This window comes from Brachycentrus maculatus, unplaced genomic scaffold (genome assembly GCF_059751285.1).
Source record: "Brachycentrus maculatus isolate JH-2025_06_01 unplaced genomic scaffold, ASM5975128v1 h1tg000323l, whole genome shotgun sequence".
NCBI lineage: Eukaryota > Metazoa > Arthropoda > Insecta > Trichoptera > Brachycentridae > Brachycentrus > Brachycentrus maculatus.
The window spans coordinates 730,001-747,966 of NW_028281072.1; the positions used below are offsets into that span (position 1 = coordinate 730,001).

Genomic DNA, 17,966 nt, shown 5'->3' on the forward strand with positions numbered 1-17,966 from the left:
ATTCAATCCAATAATTTAATTTTATTTTGGATACATTACCAAAAATTAAAATGGAATCCTACCAACTAACTGCAATTACAACAAACAAGCTCCCTTGTTTGTATTTTCTTTGTGAGAGAGTGGCAAGTTGAGAACCCTACGCTATTTCAAATGCATACATAGTGTGGAATGTAATTATTATAAAGAAGTTGATGGATGACTTTACAAACAGTTACCTGATTGGGTCCAGTTAGGTTCAGGCCGCAAGAGTTGCACCGAAGACATTCCTCGTGATAATGGTTGTTGTCATACAAAGGGGATGGTTCTGAAAAAAAAACACCATTAGTACAACCATCAGCAATTTTGAAACAGCATAAAAAGTTATTACTTGGCCTAAAGGCCGGATTTACATTTAGTCAGTTACTGGCGTTGGTACTGGCCCTGAGAACTGACTTACACCGGGAATATTGAAGTCAGCACTGACGCGACAGCGCTGTAGTGACGTGAAAATGAATTTTTACGATTGAAGTACCGAGTCAGCACTGACTTGTCAGTTACTGACGCAATGTAAATCTGACATAAGATACTTAGTAATCTAACAGCGCATGTGATTCAATATTATTCAATACAAAACTATGAAAATTAGAGATTGTATATTTTTTTTATTAAAAACAAATTGCTATTTTACAAAATCAAATAAAAGCTCTTAAAAGTCAATTTTTTGTGATTTTGTGGCTTGTGTTTCCACATACGAATAAAAAAAATTATGATAAAATTTCGCAGATTCATAAAATTCACTACTTGGTATGGGTTTTATCGATTCGACATAAAATTTTCTACAAAACTTTATGAAACCTCTCATTTTTTAAATGCAGGGGCTGAAATTGAACCATGATATTAACGAGAATAACCGCAAGAGATGGAAGGAGACGAGACCGCAAAATATCGGATTTTTTATATATATTATGTCCACATCAGCAAAAAGTGGAGTTAGCGAAATTAAATTCAAACAAAACCTATAATTTAATTTATTACGACCGGAGAGATACAAAGTATGCACAGTACAACGACCGGATGTTATCTTTAGGGAATTTAGGTGCTGACGTATAGAAGGGAAGAATTTATAGGTAGCCCTCCCCATGGAGGAAGATTCCCATAGCGATACGCAAACGTTAGGCAAGGGATTTAGAGAAATTATTTCGACATTATGAGAGATATCCCTTTGACTAGAATATTAGGACACACTTCAGCAGCCATCAGTTAAAACGGATGTTGAAATTTATAGTATTTTAAACGAACCAAGTTTTATTATTCGTTTTATCAGACGCTGGATTATCCACGCTCCGGATAATTTTTGATAAAGTCAACCGTAATATACTCTTGAATAAATTGAATAAAATTGGATTTGATAATCGATTTTTTTCTTTTCAAACAACCTAACGAGTCGCCAATAAATTGTCTCCTATAGACTGATAACATAAAAAAAAACTTGTGCCAAATACTCTGGTCTCCCCCAATCTCGGTCCCTTTTTCATCCCTATTTTCATTAAAAACACTTTATGTAGTTTCGCATTCTAGTCGAGTCCGACATTTTTCAGTTGACTTAAAATTATTCCTAGAGATTGCCTCTCTGAATGGTTGTCTTCTTTTTCAGGCCTATTTAAATTCTATATTTGAATGGGGTAGAAAGAATAACACTCTCCTTATGACTTATTTTTCTCTTTGTTTAATGCCACTCAAACAACTTTTTTGATAATGAGAGTGTTTATTACCATATCACAAAGTAAATAATATTTATAAAATAATATAACTTTGTTTTTAACCACTTTTTATTGGTACACTTATTCCAGCCGGTTTCGACAAGAACCTTATCATCATCAGGGTTTATGTACTAATTCTAAGACATTGAAAAAATCTAATTTAAGTTATAGATAATTACCCTTCCCTTACGATACCAAAAACTTCCACGCACTCCGTAACCTAACTATGAGTATTTCAATGTCTTAGAATTAGTACATAAACCCTGATGATGACAACGTTCTTGTCGAAACCGGTTGGAATAAGTGTACAAATAAAAAGTAGTTAAAACAAAGTTGTTTTATTTTATAAACTTTTTTAGTATTACACAATTGATTGAAAATGAGAGTGTTTATTACCACATCACAAAGTAAATAATGCTTTTTTAAATGCAAAATACAGAAGAAATAAACTACGAAAAATTCAATATTTAAAAACAATTGTCCTGTCATTAACGCGCGCATCCAAATCTCCGAATTCACGGTACCAAATGGATAACCGAGCTTATGTATGACGTTTGAATAGACCTTGTTATTTCAAGCTCATATAAATGCAATTTTTTGAATGGCACAAAAGATACTTCGGAGTGCTACTGTATTCACTGCCATCCATGTTACAAGACTCCTCCACTGTTCATCGGTAAGAAGCAGACTTGAGAATGGGTCATTGATTTGGACACCTCATGAGATTAAACATTCCTTTAGTGGAAGATGGTTCAGAAAAAAAATCTGAGATACCCCTAAATGAGGGAGTATGGAATCTATCCATGGTTGTTCTCGTCTGTTCTTGAGATGCTTGAATTAATAGTCTGGGGAAAAGAAGGGGTGCGTACTTAGCCATGCATTTCTTCCGTCTGATTCGCTATGTGACGGTAAACCCGGCTATGCTGGACAGAATCAATACCCATGTTCCCGATAACTATCACCGGTTTCGGATGAAAGGTTGTTCTGTCGCTCGATCGGTAGAACCAATCACCAATCTGCCAACGGTAATCCCGATTGGGAAGGTGGTATCCCTGCTGGACTATATCTCTTTGCATATCGACCACTGTCACATCGGTGTTATTACTTCAAGAGGAAAATACTCCTACTATAATTCTCGATTATGTCGACTTACGTTTTATATCTCAAATATTATACTTGCCCATATACAAAAATGCAAGTGTATGTGTATTTTTATGTACATATAATATGTAAGTATGTATGTAATAATGAATGCAAATAAAAACCTTTCAGCGAAGGCTAAACTGGCAGTGCACAATGGAGTGATAGTTCCAAACGCAATGTATGGTAGTGAAGCGTGGAGTTGGAAAAAGAAGGATGAAATTATACTTAATGCAGTCAAAATGCGATCTCTCAGGTGGATGTGCGTCAAAACGATTAATGATAGATGGATGGTGATATAGGAAAGAATGCAAGGCTGAGATAAACAAAATCGATAAAATTTAAAAAAAAATCTGTTGAGATGATTTGGGCATGTGAATTGAATGCGTGATGGAAGAATAGTAATTACTTGAGAGTGGTCAGATCAGATGTCGGAATAATCGGCGGGTATGTATGTATAAGGAGATGCATGAATGTGGAAGAGGCGAAGATTGTTTGCAAAGACAGATTGGTGTGGCTTTCTTTTATTTCCGTTTACCCCTGCGGGGAAGCGGCGTGATGGTTACTTAGTTAGTTTATATATGTGTGATGAATATCTGCAAGTATGTATGTGAATTTGTTATTATTTTTACTTGATATATTTTTTATTGTATAAATTGATGTTGGAAATGTAATTAACATAAAAAATCTAATAAATGATAAATAAAAATCTTGATAAAAGTAAACAATTTCAAAATGGAATTAATCCAGCATTTTTTTAAAAATATAGTCAAAAAATAGGGATGCATTTGTACCAATTTAAGCACAAAGGTATTTGGCGAAGGTTATTTTTTTTTTAATTCACAAGGGTACACGGGGTGAGAATAGGGTTTTGTTGCAAGATCTAACATTTTACAGCGACATCGCCATAAGGGTGCTAACCCGCAATTATAATAACGGGGACGATATATTTCCCGAAAGTGTCTCGCTAACGTGGAAATAGTCAATATATGAAGGTACCTAGATGAGTCAGTACGGCAATTGCTCTTACAACTGACATCATTATTGGCTTCTATAGCACTCTATCGATGCACATGGAAGTCATTAGGAACGTACAAACAAATTCTCGCCATCAAAGCTGCATATGTTGACAGAATACTGGAGCTTTAAGCAAAAGAAATCTCTATGAATCAGGCTTTCTATGAAGAATTTTGTCTTTTTAAGTAAATGTATTTGATTTGTTATATTTTCTCATTTTTTTATATTTTCTTATTTGTTTATTTTAAATATGCTTCTTACCTAATGTTTTTCTCATTTATTTCTTTTAAATATGCTTCGTATGCCTACTTATTATACCTGTTTATTGTTTTTATATTTTGACATGCATTAGTTTTGGTTATTAAAAAAAACTCTTTTGTAACTTTATTATTTGTGTTCCAGTCTTGTTAACCTTAATCCCATATCCCAAAATGAGAAATAGAAATTACTCATCGGGAAAATTATATATTTGACTTGTGTATGTAGTGTGTTTTTTAAAATAAATAAATAAGATCACCGCTGGACCTGTTTTAGGAGATTAATTTCTGATTGACGCATCAGAGTGACCAGTCAAAAATAAAGCCTTAATACATAATTAGGACTCAAAACTATTACAAAGGATTCGAAAATACTAAATTCTTTTGTGATACATAATTCAATGGACTATTTCCATCGTTAGCTGTTATTCCCTCACAATATCATTTCGTAAAAAGGAAAAAGGAAATAGAAAAATCTTAACGACCAATTAGTTTTCTTATTTAAGCAAGGTACTTTAAATTTTAAAATATTTATTATGTTAAATACTTTCGTAATTATTTTAGCCTGAGTTTGAATTTAAAAAAATAGTTTTCTACTATAATCCTGTGTTCCGAAATAATTACTTTAAATATTCTCTATCTTCGATACTTTATATTTAAAATTTATTAAAGTGTAAGGCTATACGACTCGAAAGGACCCGAGCCAAATCCGACTAGAAAATCTGGCGTTATACCCAAATAAATAAACCTATCTATTTTTAATTTAAGTTTTACTTACTAAATACCACTTTTTCGTTAAATCTACTGTGACACGTGTTTCAATGCATTCCGCATCAGTTTCAAACACCGTAAATGGATAGATTTAAATTATATATAATATAACATGATTTAATGATGCTTTAAAGACCACACACGACATAAAGATGGATAATATACCGAAATAACTATGAATGACAGATTATTCACGATGTCACCAAATATAACAATTCCATTGTAAGCGTGGGTAATTTATTCGACATACAAACAAACCGCATTTTTTATAAAATATTTATTAATGCTGCAACCGCAACATCCTGATAACAATATACACCAATCCACTTATCAAACTTGCGGAATGTTACTGCGGATAACAGTAATTGGTTATTATTAACTTTTACTATTAAATATTGTTAAGAAGTTTAGTAATATTGGTCATAATAGGTGGTCCGATAAAAATTGGTTTCGCAGAATAATTTCACATTTTAATATTTTTATTTTGTTGTAGATATCTATTGAATTGTGTTGAGATTAATTTGTGTAAATTTAAAAATTTCATAATAAATTTTAAGATTTTATTCTTAAAGTTGACTATGTTATTAATTAATTAAAGTTTCGCCTAAAAAGCACATTCAAAATGAAAACTGATTTTCAAGAATATTGGCTTTAAATTCTATCTGTGTGTTTGTGTATATACTTATGTGTATATTGTGTTTAAAATTTAATTGTTTGTATTTTTAATTATCTAATAATTTATTCAAAAGAATCGACCAGGACACATTCGTGAAGTCAATTAATTTTTTCTGACTACAGATATTTATTTTATAATAAAAAATTAAATTAGTTAATTTTGCAACTATTTTGTATTTTTATTTGTTTATAAAATTTAAAATAAGAAAAATATTTGAACATTTCAATGCTTATTCAAGAACATCAATGATTACTCATGTTATGATGACGTAAACCCCATATGATAATTCGTAGATTTCTAAGAAAATAAAACATTTGTGTAAAACATATTTTTCCTCATATTGCAAACTCGACATAAAAAAAAACTTTGAATAAAATCTATAACCTCTAGGTATTTAATATTTTAATTTTGTTTCAATTTAAAAAAAAACAAGTTAACAATATTAAATAAGAAAAGTATTATTAAATATTATCAATAATAATTTAATAGTTTAATTGATTCGGCAGTAACATTAATTTAAATTTAACTTGGTACAAACCATTATTTCTTAAAATCAATTCTGACACTTGTTTTGTTGCATTCCGCATCATTTTCGGTATTTGAAAAATAATAAAATATTGCATATATAATACTTTTAAAAAATATTTAGAGCATCTTCACACATCAGTAGGGATAATTTTGAAAAAAAAAATCATGATCAAAATCATGAAAAATCTAAAAAAGATGATGCATCAAACTCGTATACCGTCGTTCCTTCTTATAAGGAATATAAAAAATTAACAAAAAAACTAGGCAAATTGGTGAATAAAAAGATGGTTGTGTGTATAAAATTAATCCTATTAATTGGTGAATTGAATTATGTACGAAAATTATATATGGAAATACTAACAAAATAAAATACGAATTCATATTATGTATGAAACCACTTAAACCAGTCAACGATACGTCACAAGCACTCTAAATATCCAATTTTTTGTATTCTGTTCTCATTGAGACATTCGACTCTGTTAAGATAATATGTACAAAAGTTTTGAAATTTATTTCAATTCTATTTAAATTTTTCATTATTTAGAATGAAAAATTATATTCTATACATAAAAAGGCTACATCAAACACAAACATCAAACTATCTGTGAAAAACATAATACATACTTGTATTTATTTGAGATTTAATAAAAAATAATTATGAACCAAAAATTTATTTATTATTTTTTGGTAGGGGTATTTTTTCTGTTGTTTATTTAGGTGTTGGTTTTTCCATGAATTTAGTGGATGTTTTTATTTTTTTATTGTACTACTAAATTTAAAGTAATAATAATAAAACCCTTATCCGCACCCGAATAGTGCATAGGGCACTGTGTCATATAAACGCAGTGTTATCTTGATCGTTTTTACACATGAAGGAAAGGTGATCAGCCCTCCCCGCTTCAGGTACCATGGTAATATTGAATAAATATTACAGTGAAAAAATCACTTATATTTATTTTACCCCCCTTGGGAATCGAACCCGGGACCTCCAGAACGGTAGCCGAGCGTGCTGACCATTACACTACGGAGGCGGACAAATTTAAAGTAAGTATTTATTGTACTACTAAATTTAAAGTAAGGTCCTTAAATTATATTGCCAATACCCAAATTAACCAGCTGCCTGACATATAAAATAAAACCCATTCGGGGATCCAAAATAAATGATCTGAGAAGGTACTTTATGGAAAGATATATGTAGTGATTAGTCATATTTTCTTATTTTGTTTTTACCTTATGTTTTTCATATTTTCTTATTTGTTATATTTCTCATTTTTTATATTTTCTCATTTGTTTATTTTAAATATGCTTCTTTTGCCTATTTATTGTTTTTATATTTTTGTATTGGTTATTTCAAAAAAATGTTACTTTATTATTTGTGTGCCAGTCTTGTCAACCTAAATCCCAAAATGAGAAATAGAAATTACTCATCGGGAATATTATATGTATATGTGGCTTATGTATGTAATATGTTTTGAAATAAATAAAAAAAGTAATCTGTGAAAGTTGTTGCAACATGTCACCGGTAACCACGCAAGTTTAGCAGTGAAGGTCAAGTTTGAAGTGTGAAAACGATATCAAGTGTTCATGCCACAGGAATTATAAATGATTGTAACATGACCTTATCTACAATATTATATGCACCAATATCAATCAGGGCGATAAGAGAAATTGCGTGATTTGACATTGTTAGCGTTTTTGTGACGTTACAGCTGTTCTAGGTAAAGGTGTACAAACCATTTCCCAGCAGGTGAAGTTGAACTTTTCCATTTCCTTGCGAATAAATTATGCAAGGATCCGCTAGGCGGTGCTATGCTTCGCAGGTAATTCCATCACAAAACATCAACACGAACACTATGCACTGAAAAATTATTTTTAAAAATGGGTCGATGTTAGCCCATGGATTATTTTCACGTAAAATACCAATAATTTTCTTCAAAAACACTGTCTCACTGATTTATAAAATTGTCTTTCACTGTGTTATGCTAGTAAGAAAATTATTCATTTATATATGTTTTAATTATATTTCATCGTTTTACTAGTTAAAAATTTAATTAGTTATATTACACACACATTAATTTATAATTTAAATTCATTTAAATGTTTTTTAGAGTAAGGGTAGAAAATGTATGAAAGATTTGGACCATTTTCGCGAATCTTTTGATATGTTTTATTAGCGAATTTCACTACAAAAATTAAGATATAACCGACACAATAAAATCAACGATTGTTTTTTTATTTTTATGTGAAAAATTAAAAAAAATGATCACTGATCAGGTGAGTTTATAAAGGGATGCAAGATATGTCACTGGAGAATAATTCTCCTTTCACATTTGGCGAGAGGCTTTCGGAGTATATTCACTGGTGTTATTAGCACTCGGCGAGGCGTTCGAGATGGGTCGCAGGGCACTGGGGATGGCGGAGAAATTGTCAGATTGGAGGTAAACAAACATGGCTCGGCCTACCTCGCAACAGATGACAGAATTCGCCTCGCCCCACGCGGCGGAAGGGAAATGCCAACAAAAAACACGCACCTCCCGAGCGAATTGACAGATACACTAGCTAAACGAAAAGTCCGCGCTCGCGATGGGACTGCACACGGCCGCAACAAGTCACCGAAATGGCCGAATTATTTTATTGTTTCGGTAAATTCGAGTAAAAACGCCGTTCGGTATCACTGTTTTCCCTTGCAACGCGATCACATGTACATTTCCTTCCTTCAGGAGGGTGAAGCGAGAGCAAAACATGTAGCTGTCATTTTCTAGGGGCAGTCGGTAAGTGCGCCCTCTGCCTTACCGACTCGGCAGGTTTGCCCGCCCCACCCTCCGCGGTCGATATGAACTGATATTACATTTGACGGTTATTTTCTTTGTGGAAAAGCTCTCGGCTGTTCATTTTCTCACGTGAGTGGCAATAGTTCACGGGGATGACACGTGATGCTCGATAGTATGTCGTTCCCGATAACGCGTCGGTAATGCGCTCGCTAAATCGAATTCCGATCACCGCGAACACGAAATTCGCTATATATGGCAGTCACAGAGTGGTCTAGCCAAATGCTGACCACACGGCGTTAACTCGTTTAAAATACACTTGATAGTATTTAACTCGTTTAAAATACACTTGATCAAAATAACATTTAAACGGAATGTCACTTTCCTATACCCATATATAATGTAATTCAAATACGGTTTTGATGATTTATTGTATGCATTGATTTTTTGTTGTTGTAAAACAAACAAACTAACTAAGCATTCACCGTTTCTCTACAGGGGTAGGCAGAGAGAATAGAATGCCACACCAATCTGTTTTGCATACATACCCGTTAATTATTCCGACGCATGTTAATTCGATCTAACAGTTTTTAAATTTATCATTATTTATTATTATTATGTGTGATCAAATTAAAAATTATACAGAGCGTAGGTGATATTTTCACTCTCATAATGATTCAGTATTACCTTGGACTGGTAGGCTGATTACCTTTCATTCACGTGTTAACGATGAAGATAACACTGCGTTTATATGATGCAGTGCCCTATGCACCATCGAGTGCGGATAAGGGTCTGGAGAATGAAAAATATCCATAAAAATGTAACCACTAAATAACCTTACTAACTCACCATGCCGTCACTTCCCCGCAGAGGTAGGCAGAGTCATTATAATACCCAGAATTCCATATTCATCTTCATCTATGTTGAGATGTCAAAATAAACAAATAATAATATCAAAAAAATAATAATAATTCGTCCGCCTCCGTGGTGTAATGGTTTGCGTGTTTAGCTACCGTGCTGGAGGTCCCGGGTCTGATTCCCAGGGGGGGTCAAATAGAAATAAGTTAATTTTTCACTCTAATATTTATTCAATATTACCCTGGACTGCTACCTGAAGTGGAGGGCTGATCACCTTTCCTTCATGTGTTAACCATCAAAATAACACTGCGTTTATGTGATGTAGTGTCCTATGCACCATCGGGTGCGGATGAGGGTTGGAAGAATAATAAGAAATACAAAAAAAATGTTTGAAACATTTTTGGTTTTTGTGTTTTTGCACGCAAAATTCTTATAATACAATGCAGACAAAGGGGTCGTTTTGGAGAAGTCTATAAAATATTCTATTTGTTTTCGAAGAAGTTGAAGTAATAAATTCAGAGCGATGATTATTTAAACAGGTCGGATGACAAAATGCAACATTAAAGAGAAAAACGAGTGTCGGGAGAAGTTCTTCAAGCACACTTTGTTTATTTTCAAATAAACTTCTCGACAAGAAACTTGAGCAGATGTAAATTAAATAATGAATAAATATTCTCTTGTTGAAGGTTAAAAGGGTCAATTATAATTTAGTAATGAGTCTTTTAAAACTGTTTATATTTCTATCTCGTCTTGGCCTGTCTGCAGTTGGTAAACTAAAATGGAAGGTACTGTAAGATATTATAGGGTGTTTTTTATAAGCCTTACCGTATCGAAGATAACGTAAAATATTTGGTAAAAAAATGGATCGAAATTTTTACAACATTTTGAGTGTGTCCAAATACTTGTTCACAAAATCTGGATTATCTCCGATTACAGGAGTTATTTTCAAAATAACTCCTGTAATTGGAGATAATCCAGATATTGTGAACAAGTATTTGGACACACTCAAAATGTTGTAAATAAATTATCTGGTCAAATTATAAGCTTAATAATAAAAATGAAAATGGTATTTTCTGGCGTTTCTCATGTGTGTGATTATAATCCAGGGTTTGGACCTCACATACTAATATAAGAGTTTCTGCTTGGTAAAAAGCTTCTTTACATCTCACCAATGATGTCTCTAGTGAAGTTCTAGTAATTCAAGAACAAGGTTTCTAAATTGGTTCATATATATATATAGAACTTCCAAGAATTTGAGTGATGTGGTTGTCAATAATGGGTAGAATTGGTGAATGTTACACGTGTGTAAAGTGATCACTTAAACCAGCCTATGACGGTCCCAGACTTCCATATTCTTCTTAATCTTTGATGAGATGTCAAAAATAATACGAAATTATTATATCAATATTACCGTGAACCAAATTTCATGAGCGTACTTTTTTTTGGAGAAATATGGCTATCGTCATATTTTTAATTACATATGTCGTAGTCATACAGGAGAAAGTGACCAACTAACAAAACGTAAAATGTTCAGGAGGTCCATTTAAGTCACTTTTGCTTGGCAACAAAATAAACATCAATTCAGTCATTTTAAACAAGTCAATATCTTATATTTCCCAGTTTAAATCCTTTGGGATTTTTTTCAGGGTAATATTAAGCTAGTAAGATATCAAATAGTCAATGATCTCGTGTTTGTAAAAAAAATGCACTTGGTCACTTTCTCCCGTTTTTTTATTTATTTATTTATTTTATTTATTTATTTATTTATTTTCATAATACATAGATACAATCAATTTACATATTCATTTCATATATACATTTATTATAGGTATTACGACTCTTTACGCATGGCCTGTGTTGAGCCGAATACTAACATGTTAATACAATTTTTAATTTTTATTTTTTTATTTTTTTATAAACATAACATACAGGGGATACAAAAATAATTTACAGTTTAAAGATTTTTCAAAAAGATAATTCCACCTGGACTTTAGTTAATTCACTTTCTACCTTGTCCCTTCCAATGCTAAGCAACCATCGACGGACACTGTTCTTAAAAACCTGATCACTCCTGGAAATCTTAATGGTTTCGGGCAGCAAATTAAATATTTTTGGCGCAAGGAATGAAAACTTTTTATGTTTGACTACGATGTATTTGTATTTACCGAGTAAAAGTATAATAAAATTGAGGGAAGACGATATTTATGGAATTAGGTAACGTAAATGTGTGTTTTTTGGAGTAGCAAAGCTTTTTTTACTTTTAATTTAAATTTAATTATTTCCACTTGAAATTTGAATTGAAATAGGTAATTACCACCAATTCTTAAAATCCATTGTAACCCTGTTTTGATGCATTCCGCATCATTTTAAGTGACAGAATCATATTATATGAAGCTGAATTTTCGAACTGTGTCCTTAAGACGTTGAAGTGGTAGGAAGGGGTAGAAGTTTTTCTTATTTAATTTTTATCAGTGGAAATATGGATAATAGGGGGGTGGTTTTAATTATTGTCACACTGTTAATCATGTTGCAATTGCAAATTATCGGGAATTATCTTAAATATACTAAATTAGAACAGCGTTTGAAATGTTTTTTTTTCCATTTTTTTTATAAGTTGATTGTTCAAGTTTTTCTCTCTTTACTAAATTCCGTGAGTGGGGAACTTCACGTTTTATTTTAATGCCTTCAAATGTGTGAATAATTAGTTACATTGTTTAGTTGCTCGCTAACGTGAATTTTAGATTTCAGCCTTCTTCTTCGCTAACCTTTATTAAAATGCTAATAAATCTTCCCATTGTTCGGGCAGAATGTTGAGCCCTTAATTGTTAAACATTACGAACATACATAACTCTCCCCTTAACGGGTGTTGCGAGAAACAATGCAAGGGAAGATTACACTGACAAGCCACAAATGGGCTGCCATCACGTAACTCCTATCCTCAGAAGCCTTTAAACGTAACAGGTAGCGCGTTAGACGCTAAAGTCATCTCGGGGGAGAATAACACGCAAGAAAACAAAAAAGGCTTTCGGAATGTATGAGAAATAGACAAAAGTTCTCGTAAATTTCACGATCTGCGTGCTAGTACTCATTTACTCGCATGTACGTACGTAAGAATATATCTAGTTGGTAGATACTATATATGTACTAATACTTTTACTGTTGTCAGACCCGCACTCCTCTATAGCTCCGATTGCTGGACGATGTATAACACCTACTCTAGGCAATTTCAAACTGCTGAAATGCGAATGCTTAGATGGTCTGCAAGAGTGTCCCTCAGAGATAAAATAAAAAATTCACGCATTTGTGGAAGCCTGGGTGTAACTGATTTCAATATTAAGGTGGGGAAAGGTAATTGAGATGCTATGGAAACATAGGACGCAGATAACCCGATCATATTGCGAACCAGGCGATCGCCATGGATTTTCCTCGAAAGACATCTAAAGGATGACAAAAAAATTGTGGATGCTACGGAAAGATAACATGATTCGAAGGCATGACCTAGGTGACGTTGTATATGATAGAAGGACCTACAACCTGCGAACGAGAAGAACTGACCCTAATTGTCTGCAAAGACGATAAGTTGGGATGAAGCAAGGAAGAAGAAAGTCTCGCCGTTTTCTACAAGGATAGGCAGAGAGAATGGAATACCACATTCAAGCTCCCTATACTTCTACACATCTCTCGAACTGTGTAAACTTTTGACACGACCAGATATAATATTCTGATGTAGTCGTGTCTGCGCATTCCTTATAAACACTATAAAAGTACCTCCTCCGCTAAAGTAAAAAGAAGTAAAAACTTTGACAATGAAGGAAATGTGCTTTAAATTATTATTTTTTGGATATCTTTTAACGACTAAAATGGATATTGAACATCCATATTGCATCCATATTGCATTTGAACTTGTATATGAACGCAAGTGAAATAAGGTGTCCATTGAAACAATCCAAAATTTGAGTACCATCAATCATGGATAGAAAGGTAAATGTTACAAGTATAGACAGTGATCGCATAAACCGGTCTATGACTGGTCGTAAGCTCTGTAAATACCCATACTTCCAACCAAAAAGTGACAAAAATATATTTAGTACATTTAGTAATTAGTAAAAATTCGGTAGAAACAAAATGCATCGCTTTAATGGGTCTTGAAATAATTACTTCAAATGAGAAACGTGATCCCTTTAAAGTATTTGAAAACTATTGATATCTCAACAAAGACGAAGAATATTTTTTGTTGTTTTTTTTGTTTAATTTTTATTTATCTATTTTGAGATATAGCTTTCAAATATTTCATAGGGATCATGTTTCTAATTTGAAATGGTTATTCTATTGTAAAACCTATTTAAGCGTTACAAACCAATTCGCCTAAACACTATTTTTTTTACCAATATTTCATTAATAACTGCGCGTGTGGTTGCTACACATCTTTTTGTTCAATTTGGGAAATTAAAAAGAGATCCAATTGAGCACTCAACAAAATGAAAAAATGTTTACCTGACATACTTTTCAGGAGACATTTCTAGAAATCGGCGTGAATTTGTACAAGGGAAAGGTATTCCCTTACATTTCTGCAGATTAAGAGTGGGTGACTTATGGCAGCAATTTGGCGACATTACTGAACAGGGAAAAACTCCGTTATCCGCACATTCAGTTGCTATTTTCATTCGGTGGTAATAAATTCCATTTCCGGTACATTCATATATTCAAATCAAAATTTACTTTAAAATAGTATGTATGTATAACATAGAATTAACAACACTACTCAAGAATTTGAGTAGTGTGGTTGTCAATAATGGGTAGAATTGGTGAATGTTACACGTGCGTAAAGTGATCACTTGAACCAGCCTATGACGGTCGTCAGCCCCGTAAATGCCCAGACTTCCATATTCTTCTTCATCTTTGATGAGATGTCAAAAAAAAATGAAAATAACTCCTGTAATTGGAGATAATCCAGATTTTGTGAACAAATGTTTGGACACACTCAAAATGTTGTTAATAAATTATCTGGTCAAATTATAAGCTTAATAATACAAATGAAAATGGTACTTTCTGGCGTTTCTCATGTGTGTGATTATAATCCAGGATTCGGATCTCACATACTAATATAAGAGTTTCTGCTTAATAAAAAGCTTCTTTACATCTCACCAATAGATGTCTCTAGTGAAGTTCTAGTGCTTCAAGAACAAGGTTTCTAAATTGGTTCATATATATAGAACTTCCAAGAATTTGAGTAGTGTGGTTGTCAATAATGGGTAGAATTGGTGAATGTTACACGTGTGTAAAGTGATCACTTAAACCAGCCTATGACGGTCGTCAGCCCCGTAAATGCCCAGACTTCCATATTCTTCTTCATCTTTGATGAGATGTCAAAAAATAATATGTATAACATATATTAATAATGATTTTTTACATTCGAATACATTTAAAAATGTGTGTTGTGTATGTTTTTAGATTAAACATTTTTAAACTCTTTTTGTTATGTGTAAATATGTTTAAAAGCTTATTGTTTAATTAATATATGATTGTAGAATTAATAAAAAAAGGAGTTGAGATGGTCTGCTGGAATTTTCCTTAGAGACAAAATAAAGAGTTCACGCATTCGTGGAAGCCTGGGTGTAACATGTTTTAATAGTAAGGTAGAAGAAAAGCAGTTGAGATGGTATGGGCACATAGGACGCAGAGTACCTGATCATATCGCGAACCAGGCAATCGCCATGGATCTTCATCGCAAGACATCCTGAGGAATAGTGAATAATTTATGGATGCCACAAAAAGATAATATTATTAAAAGGCATGGCTTAAGTAACGTTGATAATGATAGAAGGATCTAGCGTGAGCTTTTCAGTGACGTATTATTTAAGTACGAACATAGGGTCCCTATATTTTTTTCATCAATCGGTAGAATAGCCAATCAAATTGTTGCTGTAAAAAATATGTTAACTTACCGGTCTGAGTGCTGGAGTCGAAAAAAGTGCTAGTAGTCTCGACAGTCATGGTGCCGATAGTTCCATCCGTTATCTGAGCACTAGAATCTCTTCTTCCTCTATATCTGCCACTGTCATCACTTTGGGAGCTCTGCCTTCTAAAATTTCTGCATCTGATCATTTCCTCGGTGGTACTTTGCCTCCGGAATCCCCTGGCGATGAGAATCTCCTCGGTAGTCGACTGCCGCCTGATGGCGGGACGGTGCTCTTGGGGAGGAGGAGGTGGAACAGCCCTGTTGCAAGGACTTGGATCCCGGCTGGAGTTGCAGCTGCTAGACTCGGGAGATCTAGGCTGGCCGGGAATGGGAGTTCGGTTACCACCGGCTATCGATGTCGACTGTCTCCTGAGGCGCCCTCGTCTATTACGAGCGACCGGGCTTAAATCTCTTTCTGTACTTCTATCCGGACTCAAATGCGTTCTGGAGTCTCGTCTGCTACGAGATGCGGAATCCGGACTTAAACTATCTCGTCTAGCCTTTCTACCGGACTCGTCCACGTCGGGACTCAACGTCGGTTGACTACCGCGTCTACCCCAAGGACCAGGCGGCAGGCAGCTTTCATCATACGTTGTGGCTTGCCTTTGCAGCCTACTCATTTTGCTAGAGCGATCGGGACTAGCGTGGGAGCGAGAGTCTCTACGAGTCAGTCTGTGGCCACACTGCGTGGTCGAATCTCTTCTGCTAGACAGTAACGGGTGACTTCTTGTCGGCGTCGTGGCTTGCGTCGACGGGGCTGTCGGAGAAGTCGGAGGTGGCGTCACACTAGACATGATTATTGTCGGAGGAGGTAGAGCTTGACAACTGCTATCACTTGTCGCTGGCTTTCCGGGAGCTGTGTGGACAGTAACCACTGTTATATTCGGTGTGATTGCAGGTTGTATCGTGAGCGAAGGGCCGCTACTCGGTTGAAGGGTAACTGAAAGCCCAGAATGAGGATGCAGAGATATCGACGGTCCTGCGGATCGCATTGAACTAGAGGGCCCTGGCGCTTGTTGAATTGTAAACGATGGTGGTGGAGTAGGGCTTAAGGCACCATTTTGCCCGGCAGCCGGAGAAATAGAGTCTAAAGCGGAACGTTCTCTAAAATACTGCATATCGCCAACAGTTCTAGAGTCACGCCTTTTCTTTTGTCCCGCAACGATCTTTGGAGGAGGCGGCGTTGTGGTTGAATCTCTCCTCCCGCTTTTGTAGCTATCGCTACTTCCTCTCCTCGAATCCCGTCTCCCGCTTCGGGACGAATCCCCCGATCCTCTTCTACACTTATCCCTTTCCTTCTCCCTATCCTTTTCTCTTTCTTTTGGATCTTTGCCAATAATGATGGTCGTGCTTTCTCTCCTCGACCAAAGTTTGGCGATGTCAGACCGAAACTCGGATATTTGAGTTTGCTGGGAGTCTCTTCGGGATTTCGAAGTCATGGACTTGATGCCGGAGTCGGCACTTGACTCTCTGCGCTTCCTGAGCATGCTGATGTTGGTCGTGGCAGTCGTCGGAGGGGTGGGGGTGGGGGGCTGCTCGGTGGTAGTCTGGCGGCCCCAGGGTAGAGAGCGCGCCAGGTCCGCTAAAGTCTCTCGGCGGCATAAGGGCGCTTTGCTTGCCTTCGCCTTGGGCCCCCCTCCCCACTCCCGCAGGATGTCTGTCAGCTGTGCGAGGGACGAACGACGTCTTCGCTGTGTGCCTGAAAATAATAGTAATTAAAAAATATACTTTATAATAATATTACATTATTAAAACTATATTTTTATGATATTCTTTTTTGACATCTCAACAAAGATGAAGAAGAATATAGAAGTCTGGGCATTTACGGTGCTTACGACCGTCAAAGGCTGGTTAAAGTAATCAGTTTAAATACGTGTGTAATATTCAACAATTCTACCCATAATAGACAAGTTCTACCATATATACATGATATACGATCTAATTTCGAAAAATTGTACTTGAGTCACAACAATTTCAATAGAGACATCTATTGGTGAGATGAAAGAAGCCTTTTTATTAGGCAGAAACTATTTTATTTGTATGTGAGGTCCGAATCCTGGATTAAAATCAAATACAAAAAAACGCCGGAAAATATCCTTTTCATTCTATTATTTTAGCTTGTAATTCACCTTTTTGAGATGTCATAAAATACAATAAATATTAACTCTTATAATTGGAGATAATCCAGATTTGTGAACAAGTATTTGGACACACTCATATGTTGTAAATATCTTTGAAACTTTTTTTAATTTT

At 34.6% G+C, this 17,966-nt stretch overlaps 1 protein-coding gene across 1 annotated transcript in view; it reads right to left on the bottom strand.

The window, feature by feature from the left end:
* The window catches only part of rsh (Rap GTPase activating protein radish), a 212,330-nt gene that overhangs the window by 165,522 nt on the left and 28,842 nt on the right, over positions 1–17,966 (bottom strand). Inside the window, exons 3-4 of the mRNA XM_088268421.1 lie at positions 15,700–17,412; positions 216–304 (exon numbers count right to left, since the gene is read on the bottom strand). Of these exons, the coding sequence (XP_088124547.1) occupies positions 216–304; positions 15,700–17,412 (1,802 nt within the window). The remainder of the gene's footprint in view (positions 1–215; positions 305–15,699; positions 17,413–17,966) is intronic.